Source organism: Hyperolius riggenbachi, chromosome 1 (genome assembly GCF_040937935.1).
Source record: "Hyperolius riggenbachi isolate aHypRig1 chromosome 1, aHypRig1.pri, whole genome shotgun sequence".
In the NCBI taxonomy this organism is placed as follows: domain Eukaryota; kingdom Metazoa; phylum Chordata; class Amphibia; order Anura; family Hyperoliidae; genus Hyperolius; species Hyperolius riggenbachi.
In genome coordinates, this window is record NC_090646.1 from 196886203 (window position 1) to 196906899 (window position 20697).

Genomic DNA, 20697 nt, shown 5'->3' on the forward strand with positions numbered 1-20697 from the left:
TTTACACAGTCTATTCTATGGAGCTGAACTCCCCATCAGATAAAAATCTTTGCAAGATGCTGCACACAAAGATGCTGTACACATGCAACAGATCAGTATCTGCAAAAGATTAGTTCCTGCAAAAGATCTGTTCCTGCAAAATGCATTGATAGTCTATGATATCTGCAGATCTCATACACACCTTGTTTAATGGACATTCATCTGCAGATCAGACAATTATCTGCCGATCTGAAGATTCATCCCGGTGGATCTGATCTGCAGATAATTGTCAGTTAAACAAGGTGTGTATGAGATCTGCAGATATCATAGACTATCAATGCATTTTGCAGGAACGGATCTTTTGCAGGAACGGATCTTTTGCAGGAACGGATCTTTTGCAGGAACGGATCTTTTGCAGGAACGGATCTTTTGCAGGAACGGATCTTTTGCAGGAACTGATCTGTTGCATGTGTACAGCATCTTTGTGTGCAGCATCTTGCAAAGATTTTTATCTGATGAGGTCAGCTCCATAGAATAGACTGTGTAGAGTATGCCATCATACTACATGGAAGGGGGTAAAATTGGTCTGGGATCTTTCATTTTCCAAAGACTTTTATCTGACGTGTGTACCCACCTTAAGTTGAATTATTTCAATCCTAAGTACAGCTTTGTGCTCTAACCAGTAGGGATGATCGGAAAGAGCAAATTCCGTTCCGCCAGAAATAACTGATTCCGTTAGTGATAAATTCCGTCGCTATGAGAATTCCGGCGGATTTGTACGAAATTCCGCGGAATTCCGGATGCCGTTTGAAAAACTGAAAAGATCTCTAAAGTAACCTTGTTTATCCTATATGGTAGCCCATAGACCCTATTAACTGTTCTTAGTCCTTTCCTTCCTCCTCCCCTCCTCCCTTCCTCCCTCCTCCCGGAGGGCGGAGGATCTCGTCTTCCAGGGAATTGTAGTATTTCAAAAGCAAGCTTACATACCGTGGCTGGGAATAGAACCCAGGTCTGAGTGTGTGGTAGGTAGCTCACTTCACCACTATGATCTATCCAAGAGAAAAATTAGCTTGCTTAAAGTGACTCTGTAACAAAAATTACAACGTTTTTTTCTACCATCCTACAAGTTCCTAAACCTATTCTAATGTGTTCTGGCTTACTGCAGCTCTTTCTACTATAACCATCTCTGTAATAAATCAATGTATCTTTCCCCTGTCAGACTTGTCGGCCTGTCTGGAAGGCTGCCAAGTTCTTCAGTGTTGAACTGTTCCTCTATGCACACTCCAGTGTGTGTTTTATTTACATAAGCCAGCAGCTTCTCTATCTTATCAGTGATAGAAGAGAGCTGGATAAAAATCCTCCTCTGGAGGCTGTGAAAGGAGCTGGTCTGTCACATACTGAGGAATTAACGACATAGGCAGAGCTGTCTGCAGGAAGCCTGTAATGTTCAGTGCATGAGAGAAGCTGGGGACAGAAGGTAAACACACACAAGTGATCTCTTGAGATTCAGAAGTAAGGCTGTATACAGCCTGCTTGTGTATGGATGTATTTTCTATGTGTGGACATACTGTACATCAACCTACTTCCTGTTTTGGTAGCCATTTTGTTTGTTTATAAACAAACTTTTTAAAACTGTTTTTGACTACTTTTAATGCGGCGGGGAGCGGTGAAATTGTGACAGAGGGTAATAGTAGATGTCCCCTAACACACTGGTATGTTTACTTTTGAGCGATTTTAACAATACAGATTCTCTTTAACCACTTGCCGACCGCCCACAGCCCATGGGCGGCGGCAAAGTGGATAGCTAAAGGACCGCAATACGCCTTAGGGCGTTGCGTCCTATTTACATGCCGGGGGAGCTATCGCGTCATTGATGACGCGCACTTCCCCCGGCAACTGGCTCCGCCCACCCGCCGTAACATCCCGCCGGCCGTACGGAAGCGCCGGCGGGATGTTAACCCCGCGATCGCCGCTACAAAGTGTATAATACACTTTGTAATGTATACAAAGTGTATTATACAAGCTGCCTCCTGCCCTGGTGGTCCCAGTGTCCGAGGGACCACCAGGGCAGGCTGCAGCCACCCTAGTCTGCACCCAAACACACTGATCTGCCCCCCCGCCCCCTGATCGCCCACAGCACCCCTCAGACCCCCCCCCCCCTGCCCACCCCCCAGACCACTGTTTGCACCCAATCACCCCCCTAATGACCCATCAATCACTCCCTGTCACTATCTGTCAACGCTATTTTTTTTAACCTGCCCCCTGCCCCCTACTGATCACCCCCCCACCCCTCAGTTTCTCCCCAGACCACCCCCCAGACCCCCCACCCCCTGTGTACTGTATGCATCTGTCCCCCCTGATCACCTGTCAATCACCTGTCAATCACCCATCAATCAACCATCAATCACACCCTGTCACTGCCACCCAACAATCAGCCCCTAACCTGCCCCTTGCGGGCAATCTGATCACCCACCCACACCAATAGATCGCCCGCAGATCCGACATCAGATCACCTCCCAAATCCATTGTTTACATCTATTCTCTCCTCTAAACACCCACTAATTACCCATCAATCATCCCCTATCACCACCTGTCACTTTTACCTATCAGATCAGACCCTAATCTGCCCCTTGCGGGCACCCAATCACCCGCCAACACGCTCAGATTGCCCTCTGACCCCCCCTTATCAATTCACCAGTGCATTAATTACATCTGTTCTTCCCTGTAATAACCCACTGATCACCTGTCAATCACCTGCCAATCACCTATCACCCATCAATCACCCCCTGTCACTGCCACCCATCAATCAGCCCCTGTCACTGCCACCCATCAATCACCCCCTGTCACTGCCACCCATCAATCAGTCCCTAACCTGCCCCTTGCGGGCAATCTGATCACCCACCCACACCATCCGATCGCCTGCAGACCCGCAGTCAGATCACCTCCCAAGTGCATTGCATCTGTTCTCTCCTCTAAACACCCACTAATTACCCATCAATCACCCCCTGTCACTGCTACCCATCAGATTAGACCCCCATCTGCCCCTAGGGCACCCAATCACCCGCCCACACCCTCAGACCCCAGCCCTGATCACCTCGCCAGTGCATTACTTGCATCTATTCCCCCCACTAATCACACCTTGAGACACCCATCAATCACCTCCTGTCACTACCTGTCACCCCCTAGCACCCCCTAGCACACCTACCCATCAGATCAGGCCCTAATTTGCCCCGTGTGGGCTCCTGATCACTTGGCCAAACCCTCAGATCCCCCTCAGACCCCCTTCCGATCACCTCCCCAGTGCATTGAGTGCATCTATTTTCCCCTCTAATCACCCCCTGAGACACCCATCAATCACCTCCTGTCACCCCCCCTAGCACTCCTATCCATCAGATCAGGCCCAATACAACCTGTCATCTAAAAGGCCACCCTGCTTATGACCGGTTCCACAAAATTCGGCCCCTCATAGACCACCTGTCATCAAAATTTGCAGATGCTTATACCCCTGAACAGTCATTTTGAGACCTTTGGTTTCCAGACTACTCACGGTTTTGGGCCCGTAAAATGCCAGGGTGGTATAGGAACCCCACAAGTGACCCCATTTTAGAAAAAGACACCCCAAGGTATTATGTTAGGTGTATGACGAGTTCATAGAAGATTTTATTTTTTGTCACAAGTTAGCGGAAATTGATTTTTATTGGTTTTTTTTCACAGTGTCATTTTTCACTAACTTGTGACAAAAAATAAAATCTTCTATGACCTCGCCATACACCTAACGGAATACCTTGGGGTGTCTTCTTTCTAAAATGGAGTCACTTGTGGGGTTCCTATACTGCCCTGGCATTTTAGGGGCCCTAAACCGTGAAGAGTAGTCTAGAAAACAAATGCCTCAAAATGACCTGTGAATAGGACGTTGGGCCCCTTAGCGCACCTAGGCTGCAAAAAAAGTGTCACACATGTGGTATCGCCGTACTCAGGAGAAGTTGTATAATGTGTTTTGGGGTGTATTTTTACACATACCCATGCTGGGTGGGAGAAATCTCTCTGTAAATGGACAATTGTGTGTAAAAAAAAAATCAAACAATTGTCATGTACAGAGATATTTCTACCACCCAGCATGGGTATGTGTAAAAATACACCACAAAACACATTATACTACTTCTCCTGAGTACGGCGGTACCACGTGTGGCACTTTTTTACACCCTAAGTGCGCTAAGGGGCCCAAAGTCCAATGAGTACCTTTAGGATTTCACAGGTCATTTTGCGACATTTGGTTTCAAGACTACTCCTCACGGTTTAGGGCCCCTAAAATGCCAGGGCAGTATAGTAACCCCACAAATGACCCCATTCTAGAAAGAAGACACCCAAAGTTATTCCATTAGTAGTATGGTGAGTTCATAGAAGATTTTATTTTTTGTCACAACTTAGCGGAATATGACACTTTGTGAAGAAAAACCATTCAAATCAATTTCCGCTAACTTGTGGCAAAAAATAAAATCTTCTATGAACTCATCATACTCCTAACGGAATACCTTGGGGTGTCTTCTTTGTAAAATGGGGTCATTAGTGGGGTTTCTATACTGCCCTGGCATTTTAGGGGCCCTAAACCGTGAGGAGTAGTCTTGAAACAAAAATGACCTGTGAAATCCTAAAGGTACTCATTGGACTTTGGGCCCCTTAGTGCAGTTAGGGTGCAAAAAAGTGCCACACATGTGGTATCGCCGTACTCAGGAGAAGTAGTATAATGTGTTTTGGGGTGTATTTTTCCATATACCCATGCTGAGTGGGAGAAATATCTCTGTAAATGGACAATTGTGTGTAAAAAAAAATAAAAAAATTGTCATTTACAGAGATATTTCTCCCACCCAGCATGGGTATGTGTAAAAATACACCCTAAAACACATTACACTACTTCTCCTGAGTACGGCAATACCACATGTGTGGCACTTTTTTGCAGCCTAACTGCGCTAAGGGGCCCAAAGTCCAATGAGCACCTTTAGGCTTTACAGGGGTGCTTACAATTTAGCACCCCCGAAAATGCGAGGACAGTAAACACCCCACAAATGACCCCATTTTGGAAAGTAGACCCTTCAAGGTATTCAGAGAGGGGCATGGTGAGTCCGTGGCAGATTTCATTTTTTTTTGTCGCAAGTCAGAAGAAATGGAAACTTTTTTTTTTTTTTTTTTGTCACAAAGTGTCATTTTCCGCTAACTTGTAACAAAAAATAAAATCTTCTATGAACTCACCATGCCTCTCAGTGAATACTTTGGGATGTCTTCTTTCCAAAATGGGGTCATTTGGGGGGTATTTATACTATCCTGGAATTTTAGCACCTCATGAAACCTGACAGGTGGGCAGAAAAGTCAGAGATGCTTGAAAATGGGAAAATTCACTTTTGGCACCATAGTTTGTAAACGCTATAACTTTTACCCAATCCAATAAATATACACTGAATGGTTTGTTTTTTATCAAAGACATGTAGCAGAATAACTTTTGCGCTCAAATGTATAGGAAATTTTACTTTATTTGAAAAATGTCAGCACAGAAAGTTAAAAAAGTCATTTTTTTGACAAAATTCATGTCTTTTTTGATGAATATAATAAAAAGTAAAACTCGCAGCAGCAATCAAATAGCACCAAAAGAAAGCTGTATTAGTGAGAAGAAAAGGAGGTAAAATTCATTTAGGTGGTAGGTTGTATGACCGAGCAATAAACCGTGAAAGCTGCAGTGGTCTGAATGGAGAAAAAGGCTCTGGTCCTTAAGGGGTAGAAAGACTGTGGTCCTCAAGTGGTTAAAGGGGAACTGAAGAGAGAGGTATATGGAGGCTGTTATGTTTATTTCCTTTTAGACAATACCAGTTGCCTGGCAGCCCTGCTGAGCCTCTGCCTCTAATACTATTAGCCATAGCCCCTGAACAAGCATGCAGCAGATCAGGTGTTTCAGTGGTTCAGACTTATAAGTCTGATCTGACAAGACTAGCTGCATGCTTGTTTCTGGTTTTAATCAGATACTACTGCAGAGAAATAGACCAGCAGGGTTGACAGGCAACTGGTATTGATTAAAAGGAAATAAACATAACAGCCTCCATATACCTCTCTCTTCAGTTCCCCTTTAAGGATTTGTAGCATGTCAAAAGCCAACTCACATTGGCCGGGAATTGAACCCAGGTCTAGTGCTCGGTAGGCACCCAGCCAATGTGAGTTGGCTTTTGACATGCTACAAATCCTTAAGCAAGCTAATTTTTCTCTTGGATATATCATGGTACATGCTAGGCTGGCTTCAGCATGTAGTGGTGGTATAGTGGTTGTGAGTTACTTACCACACACTCAGACCTGGGTTCTATTCCCAGCCGAAGGGAGGAAGGAGGAAGGAAGGAAGGGAGGAGGAAATTAGGTGAGGAAATAAATTTGAAATCCGTAAAATTCCATGGAATTTTAAAACTTTCCGCGGAATTCCGTTTTAGAGCTATAACAATTCCAATTTTGCTGTATAAAAGTTGGTATAATGTTCATGGAAATAACGTGTTGCTGATGACTGTGAAAAATGCGTTTCCTGAAGACATATGATGTCTGGGCGGTGTTGGAGGATGTTTAGTAGTGCCTTGCTGCGTTTAGCAGGGGAATTAAAGCCTCTGACATTGCAGGATAGGAGCTTAACCATAATCAAACGGTGAGGGTGGTAGTGTAGAAGTTAAGGTTGTGATATCCAGCTGAGTACCCTTGTATTGTGCAAACATGGTGCAGAAAGTTGCCTAAACAGTGTCCAGGCATTTCCACTAGTAGGGAGGCAACAAAATATTTCTGAGCAAGCTGGGCATATTTGTGAGAGAATGCTAACCGGGCCTAAAACAGAGGAAGGGGCAATGTCTCTCACAACTGCTTAAACCTTCATACTGCTGATCCTTCCATCCCGAGCCGACATGTCCAGCCCAGGGTGGAGGGGCGAGCTGCACACCCCAATAATCCATTGAGGTAAAAACCCCGGCTTCTCACGCCTCAACCCAAGGCAAGGTGACATGCCAGTCAATATGTCACAATAGTGGTAACCATTAGTAATGCTGTTGGGCTAGAGTCAACATTCACCCGATCATCAAATACTACATAAGTAACGATCACCATGGAGGGATTATATGTTGGAGACCACCATGTCAGGTACCATCCCTAAATTAGGGGATACCCAACACGGTGGGGCCCAACCCCCTACAAGGTGACTGATAGGCAACCATACATACATTGCTTATAGATTTGGTCACCCCTATTTATCCAGAATATTAGCTTAGAAGTTTGCCTTGACTTTGTCGGAGGCAAAAAGTAGGGGTTGGCAAACTAGAAAGAGTGGGACTTGTGGGGGCCGTCATGCTGTATGCCTCCACCTAAAATGGGGGAGGGACTCTCAGCATGACGGAGCCCGGACCCTAGGTCTGGAATATGGTTAACCGGCATATGTTATCAACATAGAGTTCCATGAGGGAATTATATAAAGGCAGTATATCAAATGCCTAACACTAAACATTAAACATTTTAGGACCATGCTCGACTTGAGCCTCTAAATCAGACCTGATTTATCATACACAATATAGCCACACGACAAGTGGTATATGATAGTGCGTCAGAGCGCCAGCGTGCACGGCTTCTGATCAGCCCAGGATGGCATGCTGAGACACAAATCCCTCCACTGCGACATTCACAGTAACAATATTTTACAAGGCCTGTGTGCGGGGTGACGTAGCTTCAACATTGAGAACAAGTCCAGAGGTTGGTAAAACAGTGTCCTTTGGTTCCATAATGAGAGTGCGACTGACACTGGCCTATTAAGGCCCTATAAGGCCAGGGCGTCTGGGCTTAAAAAGCAAATAAGTTTTAGTACGTAGACTATAAGGCCCAGCAAATCGACCCCTGGCACCAATAGAAATACTGATGCAGACTATTAGGTGTTGGGAGTGTCTGATTTTACAAGCGAGTGGTGCTTAATAAAGATATGGGGGCGGAATGTTTAGGCCTCTTGGATGTATGGGAGAACCTCCATAGGATGACACATTGAGTCAGAGTATGGAAACTGGAATAAAGCCAAATGTAAGAGAGACACAGTTCCTAGAGATCCGAGCAGGATCGTGATAGTCTAGCCCACGTGTATTAAACATTTGTGTCAGATACATAGGCCTGGCCCTTTGCTGGTCTCAGTTAAATCGTGGCCAAAGGTTTAAAGAGGGGAATGCAGAATCTTAGCGAACTCAGCCAAAAAATGGGAAAAGCAGTATAAAAAAAACAGTAAAGATTCAGGTGAAGATCAGTTAAGAGAATACTCATCGTTCCCTGGGCATCTGAGGTAGAAGGCCGCGGATTTGGGCAAGTGCGACCTGCCGTCGACCATATTCTTTGCGGCCTAGAGAATCTTTGCGGTTGTGGGGTTTCGACGACCTCAATTTGCATGTTCTCGACTTGAAGAATATCTTTGCCTTCCTCCACCGATTTCACAGCGCAGTTGCGGCAGTTTATCGTGAATAAAAGCTGAAATGGGAATCCCCACCGGTATCTGGTCTTCTCGTGGAGCAGTGAACTGACGCTGGTACTCCAGGGAGAGATTCCAGGTTCCTAGCTTCTACAAGGAGCTGGTCACGGACATCTGCATAATGCATCTTAAGGACCACATCCCGTGGGAGCGCTGGATTAGGAGGTTTAGCCTGGGCCCTATGTATGCTGGCCAACCTGAACTGTGAGGTGTCAAGTTGTGGCTGCATGGCAGAGAAAAGGTTGAGTGCCGTCGTCTTGAGGTCCGATATGGCTTCTGGTAGGCCTTGAATCCTCAGGTTAGATCTGCGTGCACGGTTCTCGAAGTCTTCCAGTCTGGTTTCTAGTGCTTCGATCCGCTCGTCTTGGCTCACAAGTTGTTTTGTGTCGTCGGCTAGGGCATCAGTGATGTTATCATACTAGTTTTCCAGCACTTCGACGCGGTTGCTTATGTCTCGGATCTGCGCCGAGAAGTTCTCAACCGCGGCAGAGAGTTCAGCTCTAAAGAGCTTCTGAATAGTCTGAACGGAGCTCACGCAAGAGGCATCCTTCCTCTAGCGCGCCGCGAATGCGGCCCCGGGGGTTGGATTTTTTTTACAGCGTATGGCTTATTTGCTGGTTACCAATGAAAATGGAGCCTTTTGTACAGTTAATCAATAAAGACATAATTGTGTTGGGACTGACACTGCTCGAAACAATTTTGTTTTGTAATGTGAGAATAGTTTCAGCTGCTGAGTTTGTCATAGACTATTATCACTGTAAATGTGAGAAAAAACTTCTGCTCACGCAGATTTCCGTAAACAAGCAGAGATAAGATTTAATAACTAATGAGGACCTTGTTTAGCTGGCAACAATAAACCAAGCTTTGTTTGTTCCTCAAATGTTTACTTGTGACCGTCCAGGAAACATTAATAATTTATTGTGTGCCTTGTCTTTGTAGCTTTCCAAGGGAAATCCAGTCTGGTGTCCTCGAGGTTGTTTCTCCTCCAGCATCCTATTATCCAGATCTTTCCAATGTTAAAGAGACCTTTGGGGACAACCAGGAGAGAGTGAGGTACTGCAACACATGAGTAGCTGCTTGTAATAGGCTTCTGTACTCACAATAATGTCACAGAGAAAGTTTATGCTCACCGCACACCCATGATATAAACCAAAGGTTCTATAAGGAGTGCTCAGGCCGAGTACCCAGAGTGCTTGATTCGCTCCTGAAGTACATAGGAAATGGAGGCCCGGCACTCCCAGTGTAATAGCGCAGATTAAAGCTGTTGTTTCGGGACACGCGTCCCTTCATTGGGGCATAACAGGTCTATCGAACAATATCACCCGGGAAATAGTCCATGCAGCTGGGCATACACTCTCTGGCAAGCGATGTTTATGTGTATTCTCTGACGGCTGCTGCATATCAAATGCCCAACTGCATGGACTTTTTCCTGTGTGATATGGTTGGAAAGACCTGTTATGTCCTGATGATGGGACACGGGAGTCCATCTGCAAAAATCAAACATTACATTGTGCCGGCTTTCTCTATTTCCTGGGTTCAGAATGAAATAGCTCATACGTGTATTTTTGTATTATGTAAAGGTTCTTAGATTGTGTAACCTGTTAACCTCCTTGGAGGTATTCCTGAGCTGGGGTCGGGGCAGAAAACCGCAGCTCAGAGCGGTAATCCCGACCTCTGCTCGGGGTAGCCGCCGGAGGCTGTGTGCAGAGCAATGCGCGCAGCGGGCATTTCTACATACCTCATGGGGGATCCCGACGTCTGCCGCCATTCTTCTTCCGCTCCGAGGCTCTGCATCCTCCTGGTGAGATCACCAGCTGTCTTCAGGACTACAGCACTACAGCGGCAACCTCACTTTAGAGTTGCAGCACCACCTGGAGGATGGAGGCATAACTGCAGCGCTGGAGCCAGGGAGGTGAGTGATTGCAGAATGATTTTTTTTTTCCAGGTTTTAGGGTCTGAAAGGGTGCAAAAAATTTGCACCGCTTTTAGACCATAAAATCCGGAAAGCATCATAATGCCAAGGGAGTTTAGGTTTACAGATACATGAACTGGATAAAAAGCTAAATATCGTTGGATAAGTCTTTTCAATATTTTACATTTATAATAAGTTCTTACACCTATTTACAGGATGTTATTTTATTTCATGGAAAACCCACTCCTCCCTTCTCAAGGAAACAATGTAATTGAGGATTGCAGGCTGGATCCATCTTTTTACAAAACCATCATCGTCACATTCTCTCATTGCCCTATGTTTTCTAGACATCCCATTCCATAGTGGACAACAGTAGAATGGGCTCCCCTCACAACCACCAGTCCCTAGAATGCACTGTTGGAGGTCATGCCACTTAGGCCTGGTCCACACTGGCTGCATTTGTGTTTTTTAAAAGACGTTTCATGCAGCAATTTCTGTAATCGTGGCAAAAATGCTGACAAACCGCTGGCATATCGTGATTTTGGCATAATTTTCAGTGTAAATGGAGCCCAAGATAATTCATTAGTCCATCTCCAGAATACCCATAGGACCTGGCTGGAAGATGTAAAAGATTATCATTGGATTATTTTAGCAGTTTTTTTAAGGAGTTATTTATACGGACATCCATCAGATATTTTTTTTTTCTTCAAGTGGACCCAAATTAAAATTACAAGATTTCAGAAATTAGTGAAAATCTATTTTCTAAATTATAATAGCAGCCTTTTTAGCTGCATGATGACAAATATAAAATATTTTACATTTATTGGAGGAACCCCTCCCTTCCTTTCATATTGCCTGGAAAGAATCCGGGCAGACTGGTGGAATAGGTGTCCGGCAAAGGAGGAATTGCTAATGGCTGCCACCTGTATAACCCTACACCCCCTAAAGAGAAGGGTGAAAAGCATGCACTGAAATGCTCATAGGCTTGAAGGAGTGTTTATTTATCTTTGTATGTGTCAGAGTGGTGCAACTAAATATTTTGAATTAAAAAAATGTTTGGTTTGGGTCCACTTTAAGGATTTAACTTCATCAAGGCACCCCTTTCTTCCACATTGAATTACAAGTCTCCAAGAGTATAATCTAGTGTATTTTTTCTCCAGCAGCCATTATTAGAGATTATTCTAATGTGAAAGGGGAAGGTCTATCTCTCTTCACTTTATAATGGTTGCATGCAGTGGCAATCCAAAGTCACTGAGTAGGTTCCTTTTTCCATGTCTGGCAGGAGCAGCAGCCAGCGCATCTTGCCATCTTCTCTGCCAGAAGGGTGGGAGAACTGTCGGCTCTGCAGCTCTATTAAAAGTATACCGGAAGTAAGAGGGACATGGTGTCCTATTTTCTTTTAAACAATACCAGTTTCCTGACTTCCTGCTAATCTTTTTAGCTGCAGAAGTGTGTGAATCACACACCTGAAACAAGCATGCAGCTAATCCAGTCAGAAGCACCTGATCTGCATGTGTGTTCAGGGTCCACAGCTAAGAGAATTAGAAACTGAGGCTCGGCAAGACAGCCAGGCAGTCTGCATTGTTTAAAATGAAATACATGTCAGTGTCTATCTCTCTCTCGGTTCAGGTGTGTTTTATAGAGACACTGAAGCGGAAAAAAAATTGATGAGTTGGTTGTGTAGTACGGATAATTGATAGATTAGTAGCAAAGAAAATATTCTCATATTTTTATTTTCTGTTATATAGTGTTTATAACATTGCATCATTCTCTAATATTTGCAGTTTACACACTGCTCAGCATTGTAAGGGCTCTTTCACATCTAACGCGTGCAGGAGCCATTCTCTTGAATAGCCTGCGGCGTGTCATCGGGATGGTGCGGGGCGATGCAATCAGCGGCGGTAGCTATTCACCCGACGGGAAAACACCGGCTCCCGACCATTAAAAGCTCCCGGGTGCATCTAACCGCAACGCACCGAAACGCAGCGTTTGGGTGTGAAAGCTAAAATGAAAGTCTATGGACTTCCATTTTACCTTAGGTTAACGCAAAGTTTCGACTTTGCGTTACACTGCAGAAAACAAGCGCTGGTGTGAAAGAGCCCAAAATGTTTTTACAGAGCAGTCTTGTGAACTATTGACCTGTCCTCTGGAGAAAAAAAGAAAATAGTGTCTGATAGTTAAAATAACATGATTCAGAAGACAGAGCTCTCTGCGACTTTGAAAGTCGTGGAGCACAATGGCTTTTTTTGCATAGATAACTGGAGTTTCTTAACTCTTCCTTTCTTGGAAATTATATTAGACTTATGTCTATGCTCCTAATGTTTTATTTCTTAGCTGTACTACACATACAAATCATAATCATATTTTTTTTTCCCTGCTTCAGTGTCTCTTTAAAATGGATCCAAGGTGAACTTTTACACATTGCATAATTGTGTTCCTTTCCTATTGTTTTTATAGGGCATTCCTCAAGCCAAATACTTTTTGTTTTTGTTTTAATACTCTAATTCCCTATAAACTAAAAAAGCCACGCCCACAGGTTTTCAGAGAGCCTTGGCAGTAGCAAGGGCTCATGGGAGCTCAGCCTGGGCAGGAGGGGGAGGTGTTACTAGCCATTGATTTCAGAGGCAGAGGGAAGGAGGGAGGAGGAGAGGGGATTAGTCTGATGGCTCAAGATACAGATAAGCCTGCCTCTGTGTAATGTTTACAAACAACATGGCTGCTGTCATTGTATCACAGGAATAAATAATCATATTCATTTAAAACTTTTTGCAGCTAGATTTGGTGTGTAAACCATCTAAACTTTAGATAAGATATATATAGACAAGTTACTTGTTATAGAAATCTCAAAAGGTGGAGGGCGCTTATGTAGTCTTACTAGAGGCTTTAATTTACCCGCGGCTAACTAGTCATGTGTGGGGACCCACTGACCCACACAAAAACACTATGTAATATTTGCAAACAGAAGAACCAGTTGCGCTGGGTATATATAATTTCACCAATCTAAATCATAAATATTAATTAGTGCTTATACACCTGATTAAAGTTTGAAACATGCATACATTCGCATACATTTATTAGTACAAAAAACATATACAAAAAAGGAATAAAAACTTCCACATAAAATGTTAAAAAGCAATAGTTGGTACCAGTAATTGCATAATTAATCAACCGTTGCAATGAATATCACACTCATACGCTCACGCATACCCAGACCATCCCATGGCCTCAATTCACTAAGCTTTATCAAACACTTTATCAAACGTTTGATAATTTACCTCATGGGTAAAAACGAATTTTTAATTCACTAAGGTGTTATATTATGTTATATATTTATTGAACGTTTTATCAATAAAACATTTGATAAATATTTAACACTTTAGTGAATTCAAAATTAGATTTTACGCATGAGGTAAATTATCAAACGTTTGATAAAGTGTTTGATAAATCTTAGTGAATTGAGGCCATGTGTACAAAAAAGAGGATGTGGTTGATCTTTGTATCAACCAATTGGAAAAATATATATAGAATGTGATAGGTTAATTACAAAAGGGGAATTGATATATTGTGGAATTGATGTATGGGCATAACCTTGTGTTGCTATGCACAGTCCTTCTCCGTAAACCCTGCCAGTCTATTAGGGCTTGTCTTTATCTTCCCAAATGGGTTGCTGGTTTGGTGATACGAGGATTTTAACTGTATGTAGTCAAGTAGGAGTATTCCCCTTGTCCTCGGTCCTGTTAGCTAGTGTAATACCTGTCCAATGGTATATAAGCACAAAGATCAGGAGAGTTCACTCTCTGTCTATTCCAGTTCTGTGCCGGTGTTTAGATCTAAGTTAAGGTAGCTTTCCGTGTGGATTGTAAATATACGGTACTCACGCTCCCCTCTTGGTTGCGGCGAAAAGTTCAATTCTTGAGTCATAGCTCCGGCCGGCAGCTCAATGACTCACAGTAGCTCTCTTCTCCCGTAATCACTATGTATCTACGATAATGGAATGTAGTAGTTCCGGGTAACGGCTAGTTCTCTTCCGGTGACGTCACCTACTTCCCGCGCCTCCGGTTGCTTGGATACCACTCTGCTGCGCTTATTAGAGAAACAAGTAGAAGTTGTCTCAAGCTTATGCGGCCTGTGTAGTGAGGTTCCTTATGCAACTTGGGACTCCGGGAAGGTATACTGTAGGGCTGACGCGTTTCGACGGTCTGCGGCCGCCTTTCTCAAAGCCAGTATCCTTGTGAACTGCCGTCTGTTAACAGATATAGTCTAGTAGTTCCCTCCCATCTTTGGTAAAGCAGCTCCTGGGTCATAGAGAGTAAAAAGTTCACCAGCACAATTTGCCATACATCTTGCATTGTATTCACATATGTTTCTTTGCATTGCAATATTCATCCATACTTCGATGGAATGGTTCAAAAAAGACAGCTTTAAATTCTAGTCTGGAAATATAGATGTACCTGGAATAGGTGTATGTAAAGTATACTATGGGGGAAACGAACATTTTTGTTATTATTATTTTATATTAAAAAGGGGGGGGGGAATTAAAAATGGGCATAATTAAATATAGAAAATTGTATATATACATTTATATATGCAGAAGGATATACTGCAATAAAATTAAGATTAAAATTAATAGATGCTGGATAATCAAGGTTATTATATGGAATTATATGTACACATGGATCATCTGTCACATTGGTTAGGTCTGTTGTACCATATTACACTCACAGGAACCCAAATATCTCAAACTCAGCATTTAAAGAGGAACTCCAGTGAAAATAATGTAGTAAAAAAAAGTGCTTCATTTTTTACCATAATTATGTATAAATGATTTAGTCAGTGTTTGCTCATTGTAAAATCTTTCCTCTCCCCGATTTACATTCTGATATTTATTACATGGTGACATTGTTACTGTGGGCAGGTTATGTAGCTGCTCCTAGCTGTTTTGGCTGTTAGAGACAGCTGTAAACAGCTAATTCCTGTCTGTGAACATTGTTACATTGCGGCAGTTTGCCCAGAGTACCGCGGTACTCAGAGCTTCTTGTGGGAGGGGTTTCAGCACAAAATCAGTCATACAGCGCCCCCTGATGGTCTGTTTGTGAAAATCATTATTTCTCATGTAAAAGGGGGTATCAGCTACTGATTGGGATAAAGTTCAATTCTAGGTTGGATTGGTAGGTGAACAGAGGCGCCAGAAGGATAAAAGTACATAACATTTTTAAAAAATTGCTGGGAGGAAGTGGTGGACTCGCCTCCGTTAAAGCAGACACCAAGGACTGTAAATGTATAGATATACACATTTATTGAAAATACCCCAAAGATGCAACGCGTTTCGCGGGCACAGCCCACTTCTTCAGGCAATAAGCAGGGGATAAACAACTGTAAACAAAAGACAGAGGCATAGCAATAAATGTTGCCATAAAACGATATAAATGGATTATTATTTAGTGTAATAAGAATAGTATTTCAAACATAGTGTTTAGTGATATGTTATAGTAGGGGGGTGATTGCAAGGAATGGGTCGGTGTAAACTACATAATGTGTATAGGGGATATTACGTAGTTTACACCGACCCATTCCTTGCAATCACCCCCCTACTATAACATATCACTAAACACTATGTTTGAAATACTATTCTTATTACACTAAATCAATTTGTATCGTTTTATGGCAACATTTATAGCTATGCCTCTGTCTTTTGTTTACAGTTGTTTATCCCCTGCTTATTGCCTGAAGAAGTGGGCTGTGCCCGCGAAACGCGTTGCATCTTTGGGGTATTTTCAATAAATGTGTATATCTATACATTTACAGTCCTTGGTGTCTGCTTTAACGGAGGCGAGTCCACCACTTCCTCCCAGCAATTTTTAAAAAATGTTATGTACTTTTATCCTTCTGGCGCCTCTGTTCACCTACCAATTTATTTGAGTCCACCCCAGGTGGAGGGGTGATCTACCCCCTTTCTTCCTATCTACAGAGAGTGACTTCTTAATCCTGAGTGAGGACATGTCTAATCTCCTCACCTGCATAATGAGTGGTTACCTAGGTGGTAACCCGTGTTTGTGAGTATTACCATCTCACTGTTTCATTTATCCAATCAATTTTGACATACTACACCATATTGGGCTCTCGATTTCTCTTCAACTTTAATTCTAGGTTGGAGTTTCTCTTTAATCCTTTAGGTATCATGGTTTCTAGGGTAAAAATCCAGTAGCTCTCCCTACTGGACATTCTAGCTATAAAATTCCCACCTCTAGGGTCTCTATTTACTATTTCTAGGCCTATAAACTTTGTCTCACGTATTTTGCAGCTATGTGTGTCCCTGTAGTGTCCTGATAGGGGGTGTCCATCCCACCCTTTCTTTAGGTTCTTAAAATGTTCCCCTATCCTTTCTTTCAGTGGTCTTTTGGTTCTACCAACATAGTATTTACCACATGGACATGCGATACAATAGATAACCCCCTTTGTATTACAGGTGATAAGTTCATTGATTTTCATGACACCATTTCCTGTGGTGACCTCAGAGATTGTATTGTATCCTCTGGTATCTCTGCAGTTGTTACACCTTCCGCATCTCACAAAGCCTTCGCCTAGTTTAACAACGCTGTTTTCTCTTCTATTAGTTGCTGTGGCTACTATCAGACCTATTGTACTTGCTTTTCTGAATATAAAGGTCGGTTTCTCCGGAATAATTGTATGAATTACATTTTTTAAGTGGGGGGACCAGGAGTGGACCTGGCCCTCTGGCGCAGATTTATTGACGACCTCTTGTTTATCTGGAAGGGCGACATGAACACACTTGAGGAGTTTATAAAAAGTATAAACATTAATGATTGGGGATTAATTTTTACAGGAGAGAGGAATACTGAGAATATACACTTCCTGGATATATATATATATATATATATATATATATATATATATATATATATATATATATATATATGTATATGTATATGTATATGTATATATATATGTATATCTATCTATATATCTCTATCTCTATCGTGAAAACAAGAACTTATGCCAAACCAACAGACGTTAATGGCTATATATTATCGACAAGTTGTCATTTTCCCCCATGGTTGGAAAACATCCCTAAAGGCCAAATGGCAAGAATACGGAGAAATTGTAATGAGACAAGCCAGTTCAAACAAGAAGCCATGACATTAACACAAAAATTCTTGGAGAAAGGCTACCAAGAGGAGAGTATAAAGAAAGCTGAGCAGACAATTGGGAATATGAACAGAGAACTGCTTATAAAGAAACCAAGAGCATTATCTGAGATCGCCAGATGCGCATTAGCTTAGGGTTCCTTCCACACAATAAAAGAATACAAAATATCCTAAGAAAACCTTGGAATGTCCTTAGGAGGGACAAGGTGCTTCATACAATTATTCCGGAGAAACCGACCTTTATATTCAGAAAAGCAAGTACAATAGGTCTGATAGTAGCCACAGCAACTAATAAAGAGAAAAAAATATTGTTAAACTAGGCGAAGGCTTTGTGAGATGCGGAAGGTGTAACAACTGCAGAGATACCAGAGGATACAATACAATCTCTGAGGTCCCCACAGGAAATGGTGTCATGAAAATCAATGAACTTATCACCTGTAATACAAAGGGGGTTATCTATTGTATCGTATGTCCATGTGGTAAATACTATGCTGGTAGAACCAAAAGACCACTGAAAGAAAGGATAGGGGAACATTTTAAGAACCTAAAGAAAGGGTGGGATGGACACCCCCTATCAAGACACTACAGGGACACACATAGCTGCAAAATACGTGAGACAAAGTTTATAGGCCTAGAAATAGTAAATAGAGACCCTAGAGGTGGGAATTTTATAGCTAGAATGTCCAGTAGGGAGAGCTACTGGATTTTTACCCTAGAAACCATGATACCTAAAGGATTAAATGCTGAGTTTGAGATATTTGGGTTCCTGTGAGTGTAAATTGGTACAACAGACCTAACCAATGTGACAGATGATCCATGTGTACATATAATTCCATATAATAACCTTGATTATTCAGCATCTATTAATTTTAATCTTAATTTTATTGCAGTATATCCTTCTGCATATATAAATGTATATATACAATTTTTCTATATTTAATTATCCCCATTTTTAATCCCCCCCTTTTTAATATAAAATAACAAAAATGTTCGTATCCCCCATAGTATATACTTTACATACATCTATTCCAGGTGCATCTATATTTCCAGACTAGAATTTAAAGCTGTTTTTTTTTAACCATTCCATCGAAGTATGGATGAATATTGCAATGCAAAGAAACATATGTGAATACAATGCAAGATGTATGGCAAATTGTGCTGGTGAACTTTTTACTCTCTATGACCCAGGAGCTGCTTTACCAAAGATGGGAGGGAACTACTAGACTATATCTGTTAACAGACGGCAGTTCACAAGGATACTGGCTTTGAGAAAGGCGGCCGCAGACCGTCGAAACGCGTCAGCCCTACAGTATACCTTCCCAGAGTCCCAAGTTGCATAAGGAACCTCACTACACAGGCCGCATAAGCTTGAGACAACTTCTACTTGTTTCTCTAATAAGCGCAGCAGAGTGGTATCCAAGCAACCGGAGGCGCGGGAAGTAGGGGACGTCACCGGAAGTGAACTAGCCGTTACCCGGAACTACTACATTCCATTATCGTAGATACATAGTGATTACGGGAGAAGAGAGCTACTGTGAGTCATTGAGCTGCCGGCCGGAGCTATGACTCAAGAATTGAACTTTTCGCCGCAACCAAGAGGGGAGCGTGAGTACCGTATATTTACAATCCACACGGAAAGCTACCTTAACTTAGATCTAAACACCGGCACAGAACTGGAATAGACAGAGAGTGAACTCTCCTGATCTTTGTGCTTATATACCATTGGACAGGTATTACACTAGCTAACAGGACCGAGGACAAGGGGAATACTCCTACTTGAGACAACTTCTACTCGTTTCTCTGAGTGCAGCAGAGTGGTATCCAAGCAACCGGAGGCGCGGGAAGTAGGTGACGTCACCGGAAGTGAACTAGCCGCCACCCGGAACTACTAAATTCCATTATCGTAGATACATAGTGATTACGGGAGAAGAGAGCTACTGTGAGTCATTGAGCTGCCGGCCGGAGCTCTGACTCAAAAATTGAACTTTTCGCCGCAACCCCGCCGCAACCAAGAGGGGAGCGTGAGTATATTTACAATCCACATGGAAAGCTACCTTAACTTAGATCTAAACACCGGCACAGAACCGGAATAGACTCAGAGTGAACTCTCCTGATCTTTGTGCTTATATACCATCGGACAGGTATTACACTAGCTAACAGGACCGAGGACCAGGGGTGCAGCTAAGGTTTTTTGTGGCCCCAAGCGGACTGTAGCAAGAGGCTGTGGCGAAAAATGGGTGTGGTTATCCCGCATAAGTGGGCGTGGCCATGCCATGTGGGTGGAGCAGGAGGGCAGATTGGGGCGGGGCTGTTTGCGGGGAAAAAATGGATGTGGGGGTGATTGAGGCGCGCGTAGCGCGCCGAAAGATGGGCGTGGCCATGACATTGTATGGGCGAAGCTTAACCGTAGCACAGCAAATATAGCCAACTATGACCATTAAATAATAAATGCAGCAACAGTTACCCCAGACACTAGAAAATAAAAACGCAATTTGGGCCACATTTCAGCAGAAATCAAACGCAATTAGGGCACATTTTCAGCAGAAATCAAACGCAATTAGGGCACATTTTCAGCCGAAATCAAACGCAATTAGGGTCACATTTTCAGCAGATATCAAACGCAATTAGGGCACAGTTCAGCAGAAATCAATCGCAATTAGGGCCACATTTTCAGCAGATATCAAACGCAATTAGGGCACAGTTCAGCAGAAATCAATCGCAATTAGGGCTGCAAAAAGAATTTACTCACCTGGCAGGCTGGCACTGGCAGAAGTCTTCTCTCCCCGTCTCCTCTCCCGGCTGGCTTCTCAGGCGCGCAGTTCCCACGGAGCTCCCTCCCTGGCTCCCTCCTCCAATCTCCCGCGCTGATTCATGCAGGGCTACGGGAAGATGGCCACCCGAAGCCCTGTACTGGAGACATAGTCTCCAGAGCAGGGCTTCGGCGGCGGCCATCTTCCCGTAGCCCTGCTCTGCTCTGCCAGCCCCGCGGGGCTGCGGGGAAAAAGTGACGTCACGGAGCCGCCGAGGCCCCTAAGATCTTGAGGCCCCAAGCGACCGCTTGGTTCGCTTTATGCCTCGCGGCGCCGGAATACTCCTACATGACTACATACAGTTAAAATCCTCGTATCACC

General features: G+C 43.2%; 1 protein-coding gene across 1 annotated transcript in view; it reads left to right on the forward strand.

Moving 5' to 3' along the window:
* MGAT4D (MGAT4 family member D) overlaps positions 1-20697 on the forward strand; it is a 235959-nt gene that overhangs the window by 142712 nt on the left and 72550 nt on the right. The window contains exon 6 of the mRNA XM_068279604.1: positions 9428-9541. Coding sequence (XP_068135705.1) covers positions 9428-9541 — 114 coding nt within the window. The remainder of the gene's footprint in view (positions 1-9427; positions 9542-20697) is intronic.